The following is a 17,768-nucleotide window of genomic DNA, read 5'->3' as shown; positions in this document are numbered from 1 at the left end:
AATATTCCTCAACCACCCTCTTAACCTCACTACATTACCCGTTACACAACTACTCCTTGATCAACATTGTTGTGTGACAGGATCATTTAGCTTACGAGTCACTTTTACCTTTGCAGTCTGGCTGGGCCGAAATGCAAAATGTAGACTTAACCTCATGTGTCAAACTCCCAAACTCCCATTGTCCCATAGATTGTAAGCTTGCGAGCAGGGCCTTCTCACCTCTTTGTCTGTTTTACCCAGTTTGTTTATTAGTTTACTATGTTTGTCCCCAATTGTAAAGCGCTACGGAATATGTTGGCGCTATATAAATAAATGAAGACGATGATTTGTAGTAATACACTTTCAAACAAAGATTGCAGCGACCTGGCTGGATGCTAAGCGACAGAGTGATAACACAAACACACGACAGTCCATAGCACATCTACGAAACATTTCCACACAGCCGTGGCAGAAAAGAAAAGTGGTGCAAGATGGAATTGTCCTTGGGCCCACCCACCCATCCTTATGTAAGATATTGAAAAGGACATGTACAGTTTAACAAAGCAAGCACTCCAGCAACAAGCAGTGCCACTTTTGTGGCTGCAGTGCTTACTTTGTTTGGGCCCCTACAAAACAAGCTAACAATGGGCTTAAGTCACCTAAGCAAACAGTGCTGTTAATGAGCTCTACTGTGGCAAGTCATGCACCAGTGGAAGCAGTTCTTACCAGTGATAAGAAGAAGGCCATTGTCTTACCTGGGCATAAGACCAAAAAATCGACCTCTTATGTGTGGAATTATTTTTACACAAATCCTGACAACAGTTGTCTAGCCATTTGTAGCATTGTAAAGCCACAGTCAGTAGAAGTAAGGACCGTAACAATCTAGGAACCTCATCCATGGTGCGCCATTTGAAACGAGTTCATGGAAAGCTTTTGTGAAAATCAGAAACTTATGCTGAAAAATATCAAGAAGCAGTCCAGCATCAGCTATATCTCTTCTCTTAGCTAGATACCAGCACCTGCAATCTACACCTCCAACACCTTCATCATCAATATCCTCACAAATGATTGGAGTTAGTCCTGCATCCAAGTTTCTAAGGTGAGATGACTCCTCTCCTATCTAGGACTACTCAGAAGAATCCTTGAGCGTTAGGCCCACTGCTGCTGCTCCTGCTGCAGGGGGTGGATCTTCAACCCAGAAGCAGATCAAGAAGAAGACTACTAGTAGTTTACAACAATTGACTGTTAAACAATCCTTTGCAAGAGGAAGCAAGTATGAAAACTGTCACCCAGTCACAAAGCGGATCACAGACGCCATGGTGACTATGCTAGTATTAGATCTGCGTCCAATATCCTCTATTAATGCACCTTGTTTAGACATTTACTTGAGGTCTTCTGTCCCCGTTGCCAAATTCCATCACAACACCATTTTACTAGAAAAGCTATTCCTCACCTCTACCAGAAGGTTCGTAAAAATGTAATGGGCTACAAAATGCCATTCTACCCACTGTACACATAACCACAGATATGTGGACAAGCGGAACTTGGCAAACTAAAGATTATATGATTGTGACAGCCTATTGGGTTGGTGATTTGCCTTCACCAGCAGGGACGGCATCAGAATGTACCCAAGAACGTCACATTTTTCAGAGGCAGGCTATTCTGTGTATCATCTGCTTCACTAAGAGGCACATAAATATTATCGTAGATTTCTAAGGCAACAGTGCTCCACAGCGCCGTACAGTAGGAAAGACAAGGACATACATAAAACAGGACATACGTAAAACAAGAACAGACAAACCAGACAAAATGAATGGAGACATGAAAACTAAGGGTATGGAGGACCCTGCTCATTAGAGAGCTTACATTCTAAAGGGAAGAGGGCACAGCTAAAACAAGAGGAGCGAGTGTGGCTCAAAGTGGAGATTGGGATAGTTGTGAGAGTTTAATAGTGTGTATAGTGTTATCGAGGATAAGGTCACCTGTAAAAAAAACAAAAAAAGGGTTTTCAAAGAGCATCTAAAGATTTGAAGGCTGTTGGAAAGTCTTATTGAGCGTTGTAGGGAATTGCATAAGTGGGGAGCAGCATGGGAGAAGTCTTGAAGGCGGAAATGAGAGGTGGTTATCAGAGACGAGACAAGGCGCAGGTCAGAGGTAATACCGCTGACAACCTGTTTGAAAAACTAAGGGATGTCATTGCAACATGGCTTATTCTGCTTGGACTCTCCTGAGGATATGTGATTTCTGATAACGCCACCAATATTGTTAGAGCATTACAGCAGGGGGAATGCCATCACATTCCCTGTTTTGGTCACACAATCAGCTTGGTGGTACAGAACTTTTTAAAAAATGACAATGACATGCAGGAGATGCTGTCTGTGTCCCGAAAATATTTAGGGTCATTTTTGGGATTTTGCAACATGTAGGAAAATGCAGCAGCTGCAAGAAGAATAGAATTTAGGGGGAATGTACTTTAGTCTAGCGCAGTGGAGAATACTTTCCGTGTTGTGCAAGGTGCTGAAACCACTTGAAGTAGTCACCTGTGAAGAGAGTACAGACACTGTTAGCTTGAGTCAAGTGATTCCCCTAATTAGACTTTTTGAAAAGCAGCAAGAGAAATTGAAGGAGGAAATGAAACAGCAATTCCGCTAATTATGTTGGTCTTGTAGATGAAGTACTTTATTCGCTTTGCCAGGATCCAAGAGTTATCAACATCTTGAAATCGGATCATTACATTTTGACAACTGATCGTAGGTTTAAGAGCTATGTCTTCTCTTTCTTTTCATCTGACCCAGATCTCAAGAGATGCAATGAGCTCCTGGTCAGCAAGCTGACAGCTCAAGTAGTACGTGACACAATGACGTCTCCTCCTTCAGTTTCTCTGGAAATTGCTGATGGGAAAAAAACTTAGCTTTCCCAAGACACCCAATGTTGATGCAGCTGAGTCTGCACAACATTTTGACATTTGGTCTGGTCTAAAAGAATTGCCCAAAAATTGTGACAGCTCTTCCGTAAAATGAGCTACAAATTCCATGAGGAAGGCCGTTACCGGCAATTACTTCAAAGTACATAGACTGCTGTGATGGTGGATTCCAGCGGGGATGAATTAGTATTGTTTAAAGATGATGTGCACACCGATGAGGGTGAATATGATGACAGTGTAGATTGCAGGTGCTTAGATCTAGCTGAGAGAAGGGAGCTAGCTGATGCTATGCTTGGTAATATTTTGGGTAGAATGGCATGTTGGCAATTTTATGTTTTTCTACAGTAAAATGTCACCTTTTATTAGAGAGGTGTTTTTTTCTTTAAAATGGTACAAGTTTTTTGTTTACATTTTTGTTTCCCTGACTTAAAACCACTATGCACTTGAACATAGGCTTTAGCACATGAGGTAGAGGGATTAGTATCATCATGACTGAGACTGGAGAGTGACAAGGACACTGCCATCCCTCCTGTTTCTGTATGAGATATGGCATAGTACAATGTAACTGGAGACTTTTAACACTGCCAACTCTATTATTTCTATTTCAGCAATGACAATTAGCAGTTTAGCTAATTTGTGTGCTACTTATATAACACAGTACATTGTGACTGCAGATTTAGAAGACCAAGCCTGCCAGCCCTATTATTTCTATTTCAGTAATGACCATTAGTAATGGAGCTCTCCTGAATGTCACTGAAGACTTTGAAGAACACTGCTACCCCTCCTCTTTCTATTCTACCTATGATGCTGCCCAACTGCACTAAAGACTGCCAAGAACTGTGCTACCCATTCTGTGTCCCTCTGAAATGGCGCTGGATCGCCATGGAGGGCGGTACTTATAGAATCCAAAACTCGCGAGATCCAACGACGTAACCATGGCGCTTTGCCTCGTTTTCATTCCGAGGGCGCGCGAAAGTACTGAGTCGGCTCGGTAGTCGCATCTGCTAAGTTCGGATGTGTTCGGTTCTCGGGGACCCGAGCCTGAGCATCTCTACTTGTTATACACCAAACAGGTATGACCATGCCACTGTGTCAAACACTTTATGCCCATCTAGAAATAACATATTTTGTGAGTTAGGTTGCCATTCCCTTCCACCCACTAGGTGGAAGGGAAAACTAATGTCAGGATGGAATTTTTACCACTTTTTACTCGTAATCGAAGCGTTCAAGCCACCAACATTCCAGGAAACTATTTTGAAATGCGATGATTTTAAACTGAATTTTACCATGTCAAGAGATACAAACACTAGTAACAAATACATAGCTGGTGTGCTTAAGTTCTGATATATGTCAAAAGTACACCAGGTATCTAAGGGGTAGGTTAATAAATTGCAATTTTAGTTCTGCTTTCATAAATATGTTACGGTAAATAATTGAGAGATATTTGCAGTCCGAAAGCTCTGATCAGTAAAAGTGATCCCCATATTATTGGATGCAAGGTGAAATCAAACATTGAGGTCACCCAGTGATAACATTTTAAACTACTGAATAATTATTCACCCGTTTGGGCAAAATTTTCTAAAACTTTTCACTCGGACAAGTACATATCATTTTATTAAATGTGAGAACATTATTTACCACTGGCAACTACATTGCAGTGGTGGGATGGTCTACTGCTAACCATTTGCAGGTATTAGTTTTCCTAGCAAAGAACAAAGTTTCCTATAGTAAACCCACAGTAAACATGCAAAGGACAAGGCAGACCAAAAAGTCCCTGGGAAGGTGATGTGTTACTTGCTTGTTCTGGAATAATATGAGGACATTCTCTCCATATACACTATATGGAGAAAAGGATTTGGCCACACCTGTTAATTATTGAATTGAGGTGTTTCAAACAGACCCGTTGCCAGAGGTGTATAAAATCAAACACCTAGCCATGTAGTCTCCATTTGCAAACATTTGTGATACAAAATGGGTTGTTCTGAATGACTTCAAGCGTGATACTGTGATAGGATGCCACCTTTACAATAAGACAGTTCATGAAATTTCATCTCTGCTGGATATTCCATTGTTTGGTCAACTGTAAGTGATATTATTAGAAAGTGGTAGCGTTTAGGAGCAACAACAACTCAGCCACAAAGCGGTAGACCACGTAAACTCGCAGAACAGGTCAACGATTGCTAAGGCGCATGGTGCGTAAAAGTCACCAACGCTCTGCTGATTCCATAGCTGAAGAGTTCCGAACTGCCGTTAATGTAAGCACAAAAACTGTGCGGTGGGATCTTAATGGAATGGGTTTCCAAGGCCGAACAGCTGCTTGCCAGTCTCACATGACCAAGACCAATGCCAAGCGTCGGATGGAGTGGCACACCAACACTGGATTGTGGAGCAGTGGAAACGTGTTCTGTGGAGTGACGAATCATGATACTCTGTTTGGCAGTCAGATGGGCGAGTCTGGGTTCGGCGGATGCTGGGAGGAGGAACGGTAATAGTGCGCAGGTCACGGTACTTTTTACAGTAATGCGGCCAATTGAATTCCTCCCTATGTATTTGAAAATAGAATGTCGTTACAGTCCCTGTTAGTGTAATGGTCAAATTTTCAGGGGTGTAACACAGGTGTAGTATGGAGTCATGGCGTCTGGGAGGTAGCACATGCTACAAACCCCCCCCCCCAGGATTAGGGGTGTGACCAACATATGGGGGAGTAGAGGGTGTGTGACCTTTACATGGGGGCAATTTGAAGTGAAAAAAATCCAGTGGTGGCAGTGTCGGACTGGGGCATTGAGGGCCCACTGGGGAATGCATTTTTATGTGACAATGAAAGAGGCGTGTGTATTATGTAGCTGGTTGTTTAGAAGTGTAACCTATGGCTCTATAGCTATTTTGGAACCACAAGTATCAGCTTATGCTGGGTACACACTACAGAAATTTCGACCAACTTTTTATGCCGAGCGATTTTACATCGATCGATGTTCCGATCGCTCGGTCCATGGACTGCATACACACTAGCCTTGTTTAGAATGATAAAGGGAAGAGCGGACGTCCCTTTAGCGACTTTTTACAGCCATGTTGTCGTGAGCAATGACTAATTTCGTACTCACTGTGTCGGTCGGAAGTTTATACACACTACACAGTGGAAACGAGATTGGAACGAAAATATTAAACTGTACGACCAACCAAATGAGGCGATAATCGTCCATTTGGGCAGACTTTCGACCATCGTGTCACTGCACACACTGACCCGACTTTTGAACGAGCGGTCGCATGTCGGCTGTTTGAGCCGATTATCGGACGAAAACAGTGTAGTGTGTACACAGCTTTACCCTCTGGCAGGACATGCTGTGCTTTATAGTTCCACAAGACTGAAGAGCGAGATGCACTGATAAAAGATGGGGTTTACTGATTGAAGGTCCACTTACCTTGTAGCTTGTATACTGGCCTGTCTGCTTTGCTATTATAGCTTCTCCGGAGCAGTGCAGGGGAGCGGAGCCCATCCATGTGGGAAGCCAGCAATGCTATTCAAAGTATACAAGTCTGATGTTTTAAGGTATCTCGCTATGCTGATAAAGACATGCCAGAACTACATGTAAAAAAAAAATATTATTTATCGATTATTTCTGCTTGTCTAAAATAATGTTATCAAGATGGCCATGGAGACTGATTCATTTTATTTCTCTTAAAAACCAGAGATCAAATTCAAAGATATTGGAGCCTATTTGCCATAAAACAGTCCGTTCGTAGGGAAATGTAAAAATGTTTTATTGCTACTTCTTATGGCTATTAAAAAAATTCTTATCGCTGCAATTTTTCAAAAAAAATATTGATGGTGCATGTCAGCGATACACAGATGCCCCAGTAATACTGTCCCAAAGCAGCAAGGGTTCACTTAATGCTTTTCCAATCCAGTCTTGGATTGGAAAAGCCTTGGAGTCTCCAAAGTCTTGGAGTCTCCAGTTGACTAGGTTTGGACTTTCCTTTCCAGTAAAGTGAAAAATGTAAAAAAATAGATCAAATGTTTTTTTCAAATTTTTTTTTTCAAATCTTTATACATTAAAAATGCTTTATTCAAAGATTAAAGCATTTTTCACATGATTCAATTATTTTAGTCTGTTAACAGAATAGTTATTGCGGTGGTACAAATGCCACCATAAAACTAGTGCAATCGCTTGGCGAACCCTTCACTAGTGAGAGGTTATTTCCGGTGTTAGCGCACAAATGATTAAAATCAGAAGATTGTGCTTATCCTCAGGTTCATCCACACTGCTTCTGATCGGCAGCCAGCAGGACTTCACCAGAAAGGGGGAAGTCGGAGAAGGGCAAGAAGAAATGTGGGTTATGAGGTGTGCGACATGGTAAAATAAGGTGGGGGGTAGATAAGGTAATATGGTGTGAAGGGAGGAAAAAAAGGACAGACACCCACAATTCAGAGACACAAACATAAAGGGTGACCGACAATGAGAGACATGGGTAGACTGAGGTATAAAGTCATACAGTTACACGAAGAGGGAGGAATAAAAGGCACAGGGACACATCTAAAGAGGAGATAAATGCACACGTGTGTGTGCATCTATAGGAGAACAGACACACATATGGGGCAGATAAGTACACATACAGAGAGGTAGAGGGGGTAGTGGCAGAGACATACACAGTGGTGGTGAGGGGGGTGGTGGCAGGAATACATATGACAATGAGAGCAGTAAGGGGAGGAGCAGAGGAACCAAGCACCCAGTGGAGGATGAGCCAAGGTCAGGGAGTGTGTCCAGGAAGTGGCTGCGCCCCCTGGGAATATAGAGGCCTGCGTGTGATAGGTCTCATGTAACCAGTAATGGGGGCGGTTCCGCTGTCGCTAGGGAATTAAGCAAATGACGCAATGGCTTCATTTTTCGCCGTCCACGAAGTGCATTACAAAAATTTCTCCCCTACTGGCACCCACCCCAGCCTCTGGTGTCCTAAGCATCTGCTCCACCCGCTGCACTCCTGGGGGTAACATTGTTAACTGATTTATGGGGAAGTCGGATAAGTGGCGTTAAAACATGGAACTGGTGGATGTCCACAGCATGCTCTACATGGCATACATGCGGCATCTGCAATATCTTGTCGACTCGTGTGGATGTCCATATAATAGTAATACATAAGAGGAAGTGTGAGACACCCTCCTATTCTGTTAGTTGTGAGGAATTTAAAGCTAATCTGGACTTTTGCCCTGCCCATATAAATTAGGAGAATAAGGTGTGTATCTGTACAAACATGTATTTGTATACCAGAGTAGGGGACAGGGGAGGGCTGGCAAAGTTTTGCCTGGGGGGCAAGAATCGACTCAGCAGACTAATAGGAATATTTTAAAGAAAAAAATTGCAGATGGCCCAGTGACCCAGCCCAAGATTGCCCAGTGACCCAGCCCAGGATTGCCCACTGTTGAGCAATCTGTACTCCTTTAAGGAAGTGGGGCCCAAATCCAAATTGAATCACTGATTGCTAAAGAAATGGCCACTCCAAAGAGGCTGTTCTTGGCAGTACTCCATAAAGTCTGGAGGCCAGTACTTTAGCTATATTACTACTGTTTTAACAGCTACATTAAGAGATATCGGCCCATATGATTCACATTCCATTTCATATTTACCCTTTTTTGGAAAAAAGCTATTATACAAGCCTTGGATATAGAGGGGGCTGGGAGGGCGTCTTTAATGCCCAGGCACTATTTCGGCATTCTAGGACTCAGAATGTTGATGCATTACATATATATTATCTGTCAGTTGATATCCCATCAGGTCCTGGAGCTTTATTTTGATGACCACATTTATTTACTTTATACAGGAGTCTAGAGGCTCCCTACTGCTGGGTTGGAATTGAGGGAAGTATTTCTGTGTAGATATGTCTTCATGAATTGCAAGATGGAGATTTAGATGTAAGATGTAGGGCTAGATTTACTAAGCTGCGGGTTTGAAAAAGTGGGGATGTTGCCTATAGCAACCAATCAGATCCTAGCTGTCATTTTGCAGAAGGTACTAAATAAATTAAAGCTAGAATCTGATTGGTTGCTATAGGAAACATCCCCACTTTTTCAAACCCGCAGTTTAGTAAATCTAGCCCTTAGAGTAACATTCTCTGAAGCATTGCTGGAGACTGGGATTGTGAAAATGTTGTGTATTATTCCTAATTGACATAATAATGGGATTATTTCCAGTTCTTCTTAATAGCAAGGCAGCATCTTTCTCGCCTTATCCTGATATTCATTGTAGCTTTGGCTGTCCTTCAAAAGTTTCTCTGCTGTGACAGTCCTCAGACAGATGCCTTTGTGCTTTATCAATAGTGGAGTGGGAAACCATATATCTTGCTTTCGCTGCTTCCAGATTTCTAGCTAACTCCACCCCCTTAGAGCAATCATTTATTTTGTATGTGCATAATGCAACTGTTAGTTCCCCCGTGTCCCATACTGTAGAGATAAATCGAGCCTCCATTGATACTAAAAACTCAAGTGCCACTATATTGGGGAATATTAAGTCACAACTGGGCTACTCAACACAATTTATTTACAGGAGGTTCCCCCAGAATTTATAATTAGAGATGTCCCTCTTATGTGAGGTGCTGGAACGAGGGATTGCAGAGCCAGGCCAACTCTGGTGAACGAATAGTGGTTCTGAAAATAGCAGGAGAATTGTGTCTGACTATGGATTGCTCTGCCTCCCATTGAAGGTCAGAAATATAGAAGTTGAAAGAATTGCTAGTTGATTAATTTCTAAATATAGCCATTTTGAGAAAATGCATAATTTGGATCTAGAATCACATGGACAGATAACTTGGATACCAGAGATCTGGGAGATGTCATACAGGCTTGGCACCCTTGTGGATGATAGGACTGGGGGACATAAACTTTACAGATAGTGATCTATAATATATAGTACATCTAAGAATAATGTATCTACTCCCTGAATCAACCGGGTGTGAGGTATCTTCTACAGTAAGGACTTTTTTATTAGGATGGAGATTTCTCTGGAGTAGCTTGATTGTTGCATATGTCCCTTGTTCAGTGCCATTTCTTGGATGCAAAATATGTCTAAAGCATGGCGACTCAATAATCTAAGTCAGGTGTCATTTACATTTGTTATGTATTACTCTCACGTTCCATGGCACAAACGTTACTAGGTTAGAGGGTACATTTGTTCTATTCCACTGCAGAGCCATTGAGACATTCAGCTTTCCCCCACACAGATGGTTTATTCGACACAGCAGAACACAGATATCCCTTCCCCTTCAGAGCACCATAGACACTCGAAGCTGCTTTGACCATACAGTGTCCCTACCAAATGGGAATCCAGGGTTACAGTTTTATTCATATATGTCCCGACCAAAGGTTATCGTGATCTACAATATGTGTTAATGAATAAGATAAACAAAACTGTAACTGCGACAAATAATGTGATAATGTTAGGAACTTGACATTTAAAATCCAAGATAGAAAAGAAATTCAGAAATAAATAAATTAGTATTAAAACATCATAATAATCTAAGACGGCTTTAAAAATGTATGCCATTGTAATAAACATGGTCCCACAGGTTAAAAAATTCCTTCTGAATCCGCAAACAAATGGTAATAGATTCGCCAGCTGTTCAATCCTTAACCAGGCACCTAGGTTTTTATTCAAATTATTTTCCTTACTGACACGTAAACTATAGTGCCAAAAGTCAGATAATGGTCTCCTAGGTCGTGAGAAATTATTCAAAATCAGTTAACTGTGTTTTGAAGCTGTGAAATATGTGGTTTCAACACACTAAAATCTGTAAGAGACTGTTATCCCACTGCGCTTAAATCGCCTTCACTGTCAATACCACCACAATTTCCTCTGTCTCTCAAGCCCTCTGCCTTGGTGTCACACTTGACTGCACTCTGCTTTATTACTCACATCCAGACTCTCTCCCAGTCCTGTCGACTCCTACTTAAAAACATTGCCAGAATACGCCCGTCTCTTACTCAACATGCTACCAAAACTTTTATACATTCTGTCATCATCTCCCGTCTTGACTGTTGCAACCTGTCTGCCCTCTGTCTCCTCGCGCTTCTCTCCGCTCCCCTCCCCTCAGTGGCTCTTAACCTGTCATCTGTGCCCACCCTCTTGGGCCAAAGTTACCTGCCGGTACTGACTTTTCCCCTCCCTCTCGTTAGCTGAGCCTGAGCCCCAGAGTTTTAGTGATTACTGTTACTTGTACTGTGCTGTTTCACCTTGTACTGTGCCATTGTTTGTCCTTGTACGGCGCTACGGATACTTTGTGGCGCCTTATAAATAAAAATTAATAATAATAACCTCCTGCTATCTGGCATTCCCGACAAGCATATAGCCACACTTCAATCCATTCTAAATGCTGTTGCAAGACTGATCTTCCTCGCTCACCGCTACAATGCTCTCTGCACCACTTTGAAAATCCCTAAACTGGCTCCATGTGTCCTCTAGAATGAAATTCATATTACTCACCCTTATCTACAAAGCCCTCAACAACATTATTCCTGCATACAGCTCAAATTTCATATCAAAATACTCTCCCTCCCGCCCTCTTAGATCTACCTCTGACCTGCGCTTTGTCTCGTCTCTAGTAATCACCTCTCACTGCTGCCTGCAAGACTTCTCCCGCTTATGGTAGGGATGGAATTCCCTACCAAGCCATCAGGCTTTCCCACAGCTTTCAAATCTTTAGGCACTCTTGAAAACCCATCTATTTTTCTAGAGGTCACCTTATCCCTGATAACACTATTTACACTAATGCACCCTCAGAACTGTTTTAATTTCCACTCAACCACATTTGCTCCTCTGTTTTCAGCTGTATCTTCTTCCACTTAGAACATAAGCTCTCTAATGAGCAGAGTCCTTCATACCCTTTGTTTTCATGTCTGCGTTTATTTTGTCTACCTTTTATGTCCCTGTTTTATGTATGTACTGTTTTCCCTACTGTAGGGCGATGCAGAGCATTGTAGCGCCTTACAAATATACAATAATAATAAAGTCAATTATGTTAGATTATGGGTTTATATATACTTGCACCCCTGCAGCATCTGTGCTGTGGGCCAATCATCCTGTGATTAATGGGACACATGTTGATCACATGTCTTTTAGGAGCAAAGCTAATAATATTCCCACCAGCCTACATAAGTTACCTACCTGACATATCTTATTTCTGTTGACAACATGCCAATGAACCCTAACCCCCAAGCTTGCTACCTATTCTGGACTCAGAACTATGCTTTGTTCCCCACATCCAGTCTGTATGTAAATTCTGGTACATACATCTAAGAAACATTTCCAGAATACACACAAGACACTTCAAAAATTTGAATTCATGCTCTTATTATCTCCCACATTGACTAGTGCAATAAATTCCTTACAGGTCTTCCCCCACTCCAGACTCTTACCCCTACTATCTGTTTTGCACACAGCCACTAGACTGATTTTCCTTGGAAACCATTCTTCCACTGCTTTTTCATTCGCTACATTACTTGCCTGTTTTTTAGAGAATCCAATGTAAAATACGTATTTTAACATACAAGGCCATCAACAAAACTGCACCAACATACATCTCCACTTATTTCAGAATATCTCCCAACTCAACTCTCCATTCTGCGCAATATCTGCGTCTTTAACACACACTCATTACCTGCTCTCATTCCCGTTTACAGGGCTTTGTTTGGGCTGCACCCACTTTATATTATTTAATTCCTTATTTTCCCTTTTCTATTCTACTCTTACCAACTTTCTACACAGTTCACAAAACACTTGCATGTGTTCTTTCTATACCTAAACAACTCTCAGGCCCTTTGACAAACATTGCAGTGTGATTTTATCATACAGCCCACTAAACACTTTGTGCAATATATAGCACTTTACCTCATGTATCAAACTCCTAATGTTCTATAGGTTGTTAGCTTGCGAGCAGAGCCCTCTTACCTCTCTGAGCAACTTTCCTTTTTGCTTTGCTTGTCAGTCAATTTCTAGGTAAACAGCAGGTGCTTGAAAAAGTAGGGTTATCCTGAAAGGAGCAAATACAGAGAAAAATCCCCCAGCACACTGCTATTAACCAGTAACAAAGCTGCTATTTTGACTTGTACACAAAAATGCAGATTTCTTAGTTACACATGATAATCCACCTGCCTCGTCACAGTTTTTGCTAATAGGGTGGTCCTAACTCTAATCCGTGAGAGTCTCTATTTTTGGGTCATAGGTATGTATTTTTAAATTGAGAGCTAACCTACCAAGAGTTTTCTTATCATACATTTGTAAAAATCATACCACATTCTTCATCATCATCATTTATTTATATAGCGCCACTGATTCCGCAGCGCTGTACAGAGAACTCATTCACATCAGTCCCTGCCCCATTGGAGCTTACAGTCTAAATTCCCTAACATGCACACACAGACAGAGAGAGACTAGGGTCAAAGGGTTTTGATACTGAGAAATATTTAAATTTTCGGTTTTGTTTTTTTCAAAAGGCACTCCTTAGATAATTTATACATATTCCTAAGAAGCAGGTCTGCCAATAAATGTTAAAGCACCCAATGGTTTGGATAAAACAAGGACTCTGTTTGCTATTGTTTGTTTAATAAATAATGACAATCAAGTGATTAATTGGAACTTTGCAAACAAACATACCTCCTGGTTGATCCCGTGGACTTACCAAGGGTTGACCCACAGACTCGAAAAAATCCCTTTAGGCCTACTCTTGGAGATTTAAGTGGACAATGTGTTATGGAAGCATCCATCCTCCTCCCTTCACCAAAGCAACACACACACTATATTATATATATATATATATATATATATATATATATATATATATATATATATATATATATATATACATGTGTTAGCATGTTGTTTAAATTAACTGACAATAAACTCTGTTTAATGACTAATATTTCCTTTAAATACACTGTCCCTGGAAATCCTGGATTCATGTGGAATTTACTCTACTGTAAAATAATGGCTTTGTTTTACAGTATATCTTAAGTTTATTTTTACCTGTCAAAGTAGTAGGTGAGTTTTGTTAGTGTGATGTAGTATTCATGATTGTCTTTATGATCTTGCATATAACTTTGAGATGAGTAAGTTGTTTTCAAATGTTGAAAATGCATGGTCTTGGGCCAATCAGAATCGTGCAGGCTTAGTCATATCTGTTTGTTTCTGATTGGCCTAACACCATGCCTTAATAGTGTATGCTGAACATTGTTGTCTTTGAAAATTATTGTTAAAGTCTTTGTGTCGCCTTCACACAGCAAACAGTCATTTTGTAGATGCTATATTCATGAGACTGCAGTCCCCCAAGGTAGTAACATTTCTGAGGCATTACTAACTGGATTCTTCACTTTCAACATTCCTGTTTTAATCCTCCGTTACATACAGCAGAATGACAGAGCATAACATTACCATATATTTACTCAGCAATGATGTGCAAAGGAACCACTCTCCAGAAACCTGAGACTCCTTGTGTCCCATATATCAGGCTGACACTGCACTCAGACCTCTGTGCTTTTGTGAAGTTGAATCCACATCCTTGATTAATGAAATTATTAATGTGGTGTTGACGTTAGTCCCCAAACTGATCACTAACCTATAAATAGTATATCTATTTATACTATGCTCACAATGGAAGAGATAACAGACATATAGCTTATGGCTTAAGACTCAACTGGCTTTTGTTGACATTAGACATACTTGCATTACTAATGTCCATGAGCAGGCTTTGAATGGTCATATACTCCTCTTAACAGTACTCAAGGCTTGTGCTTATTACAATCCATAATATATATATATATTTTACACCCTTTTCCATTTGCATAAATAAATAATAACCTTGAAAGAAAAACAATTTGATGTATACAAACGAAATTCAGTGCCATAGAACAAGTAGGCTAGAGCCCCTTGGAGTGTATGGTGGACAGTCATGTATGGTCCATGCCCGCTACCCTGTCCAGGCAATGCATAGACTTCATATTTGCACATTGATTCCATATTTTACATTGTAGGCCGCTCTCTCTCACTCTCTGTCTTATGTCTGCCCCATCTCTTTTTTATGTTTGATTTGTTGAGCTGACTGTCTGGCACTGCGGAGTTCTTAGGCGCCTTCTAAACAAACAATGACGATGCCAAATCCAGAACAGTTTGTAAGGTTATTTCTATATTGTTCATTCCAGTTGTTTACTGGCCAGGTTGTTAAAGTTTTCATAAATGTAATAAGTTAAAGAAGTATTGCATTTAATGTTATTTCTTTGTATTTACATGTCGCAGAGCTAGAGAATGGCACACATTAAGGCACCACCATCTGCATCCATGTGTGATTCTTCTTTTTCTTCTGTGCTACCCGCTCCTGCCCCAAGTGCCAGTCAGACGAGTGTACAAAGCTCCCTGAATGGGTCTGTGACAGAAACAACCACAGACAGTCCCACTGAAAGTCTTGTGGATTCGTCATCCTCTCTTAGCTCGCCAGGCATGGTCACCGAAGAAGAGCAAGGCAAATTCTTGGAAGGTACAATAAAACTCAATGTGTTCTATGTACTTTGGGCTTCCTAAGAACTCAGAGCTCCACTTTGTCAGGAAGTGACCTCCGTACATATCACCCACCACTTTTGATGTCTAACAGTTATATGAAATGTATTCTGTCTAATCATCAGGAGTCTAGATCAGCATCTTAAGTGAAAGATTTCAAGGCCAAAAAAAAATGGGAATATTCTCTGAGAGCTGGTAACACAGGGATCATTGCTAAATGGTAATAAAGACATGTAGAGGAAAATTTCTTTGTTTAATTTAGCTGTGTACTGAGAAGAATGTAATGCCACAGCTTGGTTCTTGTGTACAAAATGGCAGAAATTGCTTCTAGGTTCTTGGTATTTTCACTGTTCTGGAACAAGGAGAGTTCATGGAATTGACCACTTCTAGGCCACTCCTGTGAGTTTTCCCCCATGTAATTCGTTGGAGTACATCAGGTGATGCATAGACTGCACACCCCTATCTCGGATACTTGAATATGGCGAATGGGTCGCTTGGCCCTATGAACGTGCTCTTCTCTGTCTGCTATCTGATACAGTGGACCTGGTAGAGGTGGGTGTAATGGGGAGGACCCCACCAAAGGACTATAGATGGGTTTGCGAAATAGCTGGGGTTGACCAAAAGTTAAACCATTCCTTTTAGATGATATATTGTACATAACGGATTTCAGTCCCAGGACCCAGTTTGAAAGTTAGTTGCACAACCCACGGTTCTGGTTAATATAATTAGGCTGTTAATTTCTAGATACTTGTAAAACATAATATGAAACTATGATTGAAGTTTATTAATTGTGGTAAACAGTAGTTGTGCGACAAAGGATCTTGGTGACCTATCAGAAATATTGTGACACCCAATTTATGGATCCTGACCCGCAGATCGGTCACTTCAGGATAATCTGATAAGACATTACAATAGCTTAACAGAATTATATGTCTGTATATATGTATGTGTATATAGATATATGTATATATATTTATTTATATTTGTCCTTACAAAGTGTTTGGTGCTCACTCCCTCTGGATATCCAAATAGCAGAACATTACACTTTTAATATGAGGTCTGCAGTCACCCAGGATGGAAGCAAGGTTTTGAATTGGGGTTGTCATGTAAACTGGGTGACTGCATCCAGACATCAGCGACTATCTCCAGTGAGTGGTGATCAGGGGACACATGATTAATTTTGGCTTTTTACATGGGTGTCATAAACTCACTCAAACATACATTAACATTTAGGAAAATTAATTGTTAACTTTGTTGTGATTCTGGGGCCATCTGTAAAATGTTTGTGTATCCACCCCGACCTTCCTATTCTCCGTTACCCCCACTTTAATAATTGGTACCCATAGCTGCTGTGCCCATATGTACATTTGCGGAAAAATTCTAAAAGTAAAATGAGTAATGCTGTTGCTGGCATTGCTATAGTGTGAGTGTTGTGTGAGAATCAGGCTTGTCTATTGTCTTCTCTTTGATATTGGAGTATGTGAAACACTGATGGAAATTAAGAGGTTGTCTAAATCCCAGTTGAGGGAGACACTTTTAAATTAATTCACAAGGGAAACCTTAAACAAATGAAGCAATGGATTGTGAAGCCGTCTTTCAGACTTGGTCTGGCTCCTTGTCTAAGTGTAAAAACTCCTGGAAGTAGAGTCTTATCATTATTTTCATGCTTGGATTTCTGCTGTTTTGTTTTAGAGTGTACTTGGAATGTCTCTGGCAAATATCTTGGTATTTCTGATTGTATGGCTTAAAAGTGGAGAACTACCGGTGGTGTATAAGGGCGAGTTATATTGGCGGCCATATTTTTATCCTGTATACAACACTGGAGATACTATGCCGGATGGTACATGTACGGCATAATAATGAACATATTAATAATGTTCATGGCCTGTTTTGAAAAGTCATCCATGTCCCATTGCCCTGATCTGTGTTTCTGTTCACATTTGAAGATAACCTCATGCAATTAGCTTGTTTTCCTCTGTTTTTTCAGTGCCTCTCCATGAAAACATGACAAACCCCAAAGAGAAAACGCCAATGTGTTTGGTGAATGAGTTAGCCCGCTTTAACAGGATTCAGCCACAATATAAACTTCTGGATGAAAGAGGACCAGCGCATTCCAAGGTAAAGTGTTACACTGAATTAATGACACAACTGTTTATTGGTTCTTTCCTATAATATTTTTTCTGATTGACTAAAACTTTTTTTACCTTACAAATAATATAGTTGTACTGCACATATTTGCTAAATTTCTGAGTTGGTATTCATGCAGTAAATCCTTTTCCCAGTCGCTCTATTTTCGAATTATAACTTGTAGTTAATTTTACGGTAAATGTCTCAAA

General features: G+C 40.7%; 1 protein-coding gene across 6 annotated transcripts in view; it reads left to right on the top strand.

Moving 5' to 3' along the window:
- Window positions 1-17,768, top strand: part of STAU2 (staufen double-stranded RNA binding protein 2) — a 194,234-nt gene that overhangs the window by 5,554 nt on the left and 170,912 nt on the right. For all 6 annotated transcript variants that reach the window (XM_075213652.1, XM_075213654.1, XM_075213653.1 and 3 more), the window contains exons 2-3: window positions 15,175-15,412; window positions 17,420-17,550. In XM_075213652.1, the coding sequence (XP_075069753.1) occupies window positions 15,184-15,412; window positions 17,420-17,550 (360 nt within the window). In that variant the 5' untranslated portion in view covers window positions 15,175-15,183. The remainder of the gene's footprint in view (window positions 1-15,174; window positions 15,413-17,419; window positions 17,551-17,768) is intronic.

The sequence above is a fragment of the Mixophyes fleayi genome, chromosome 5, assembly GCF_038048845.1.
Source record: "Mixophyes fleayi isolate aMixFle1 chromosome 5, aMixFle1.hap1, whole genome shotgun sequence".
Classification (NCBI taxonomy): Eukaryota; Metazoa; Chordata; class Amphibia; order Anura; family Limnodynastidae; genus Mixophyes; species Mixophyes fleayi.
Note: the sequence above shows the minus strand (reverse complement) of the source record. Positions and strands in the feature narration are given on the sequence as shown.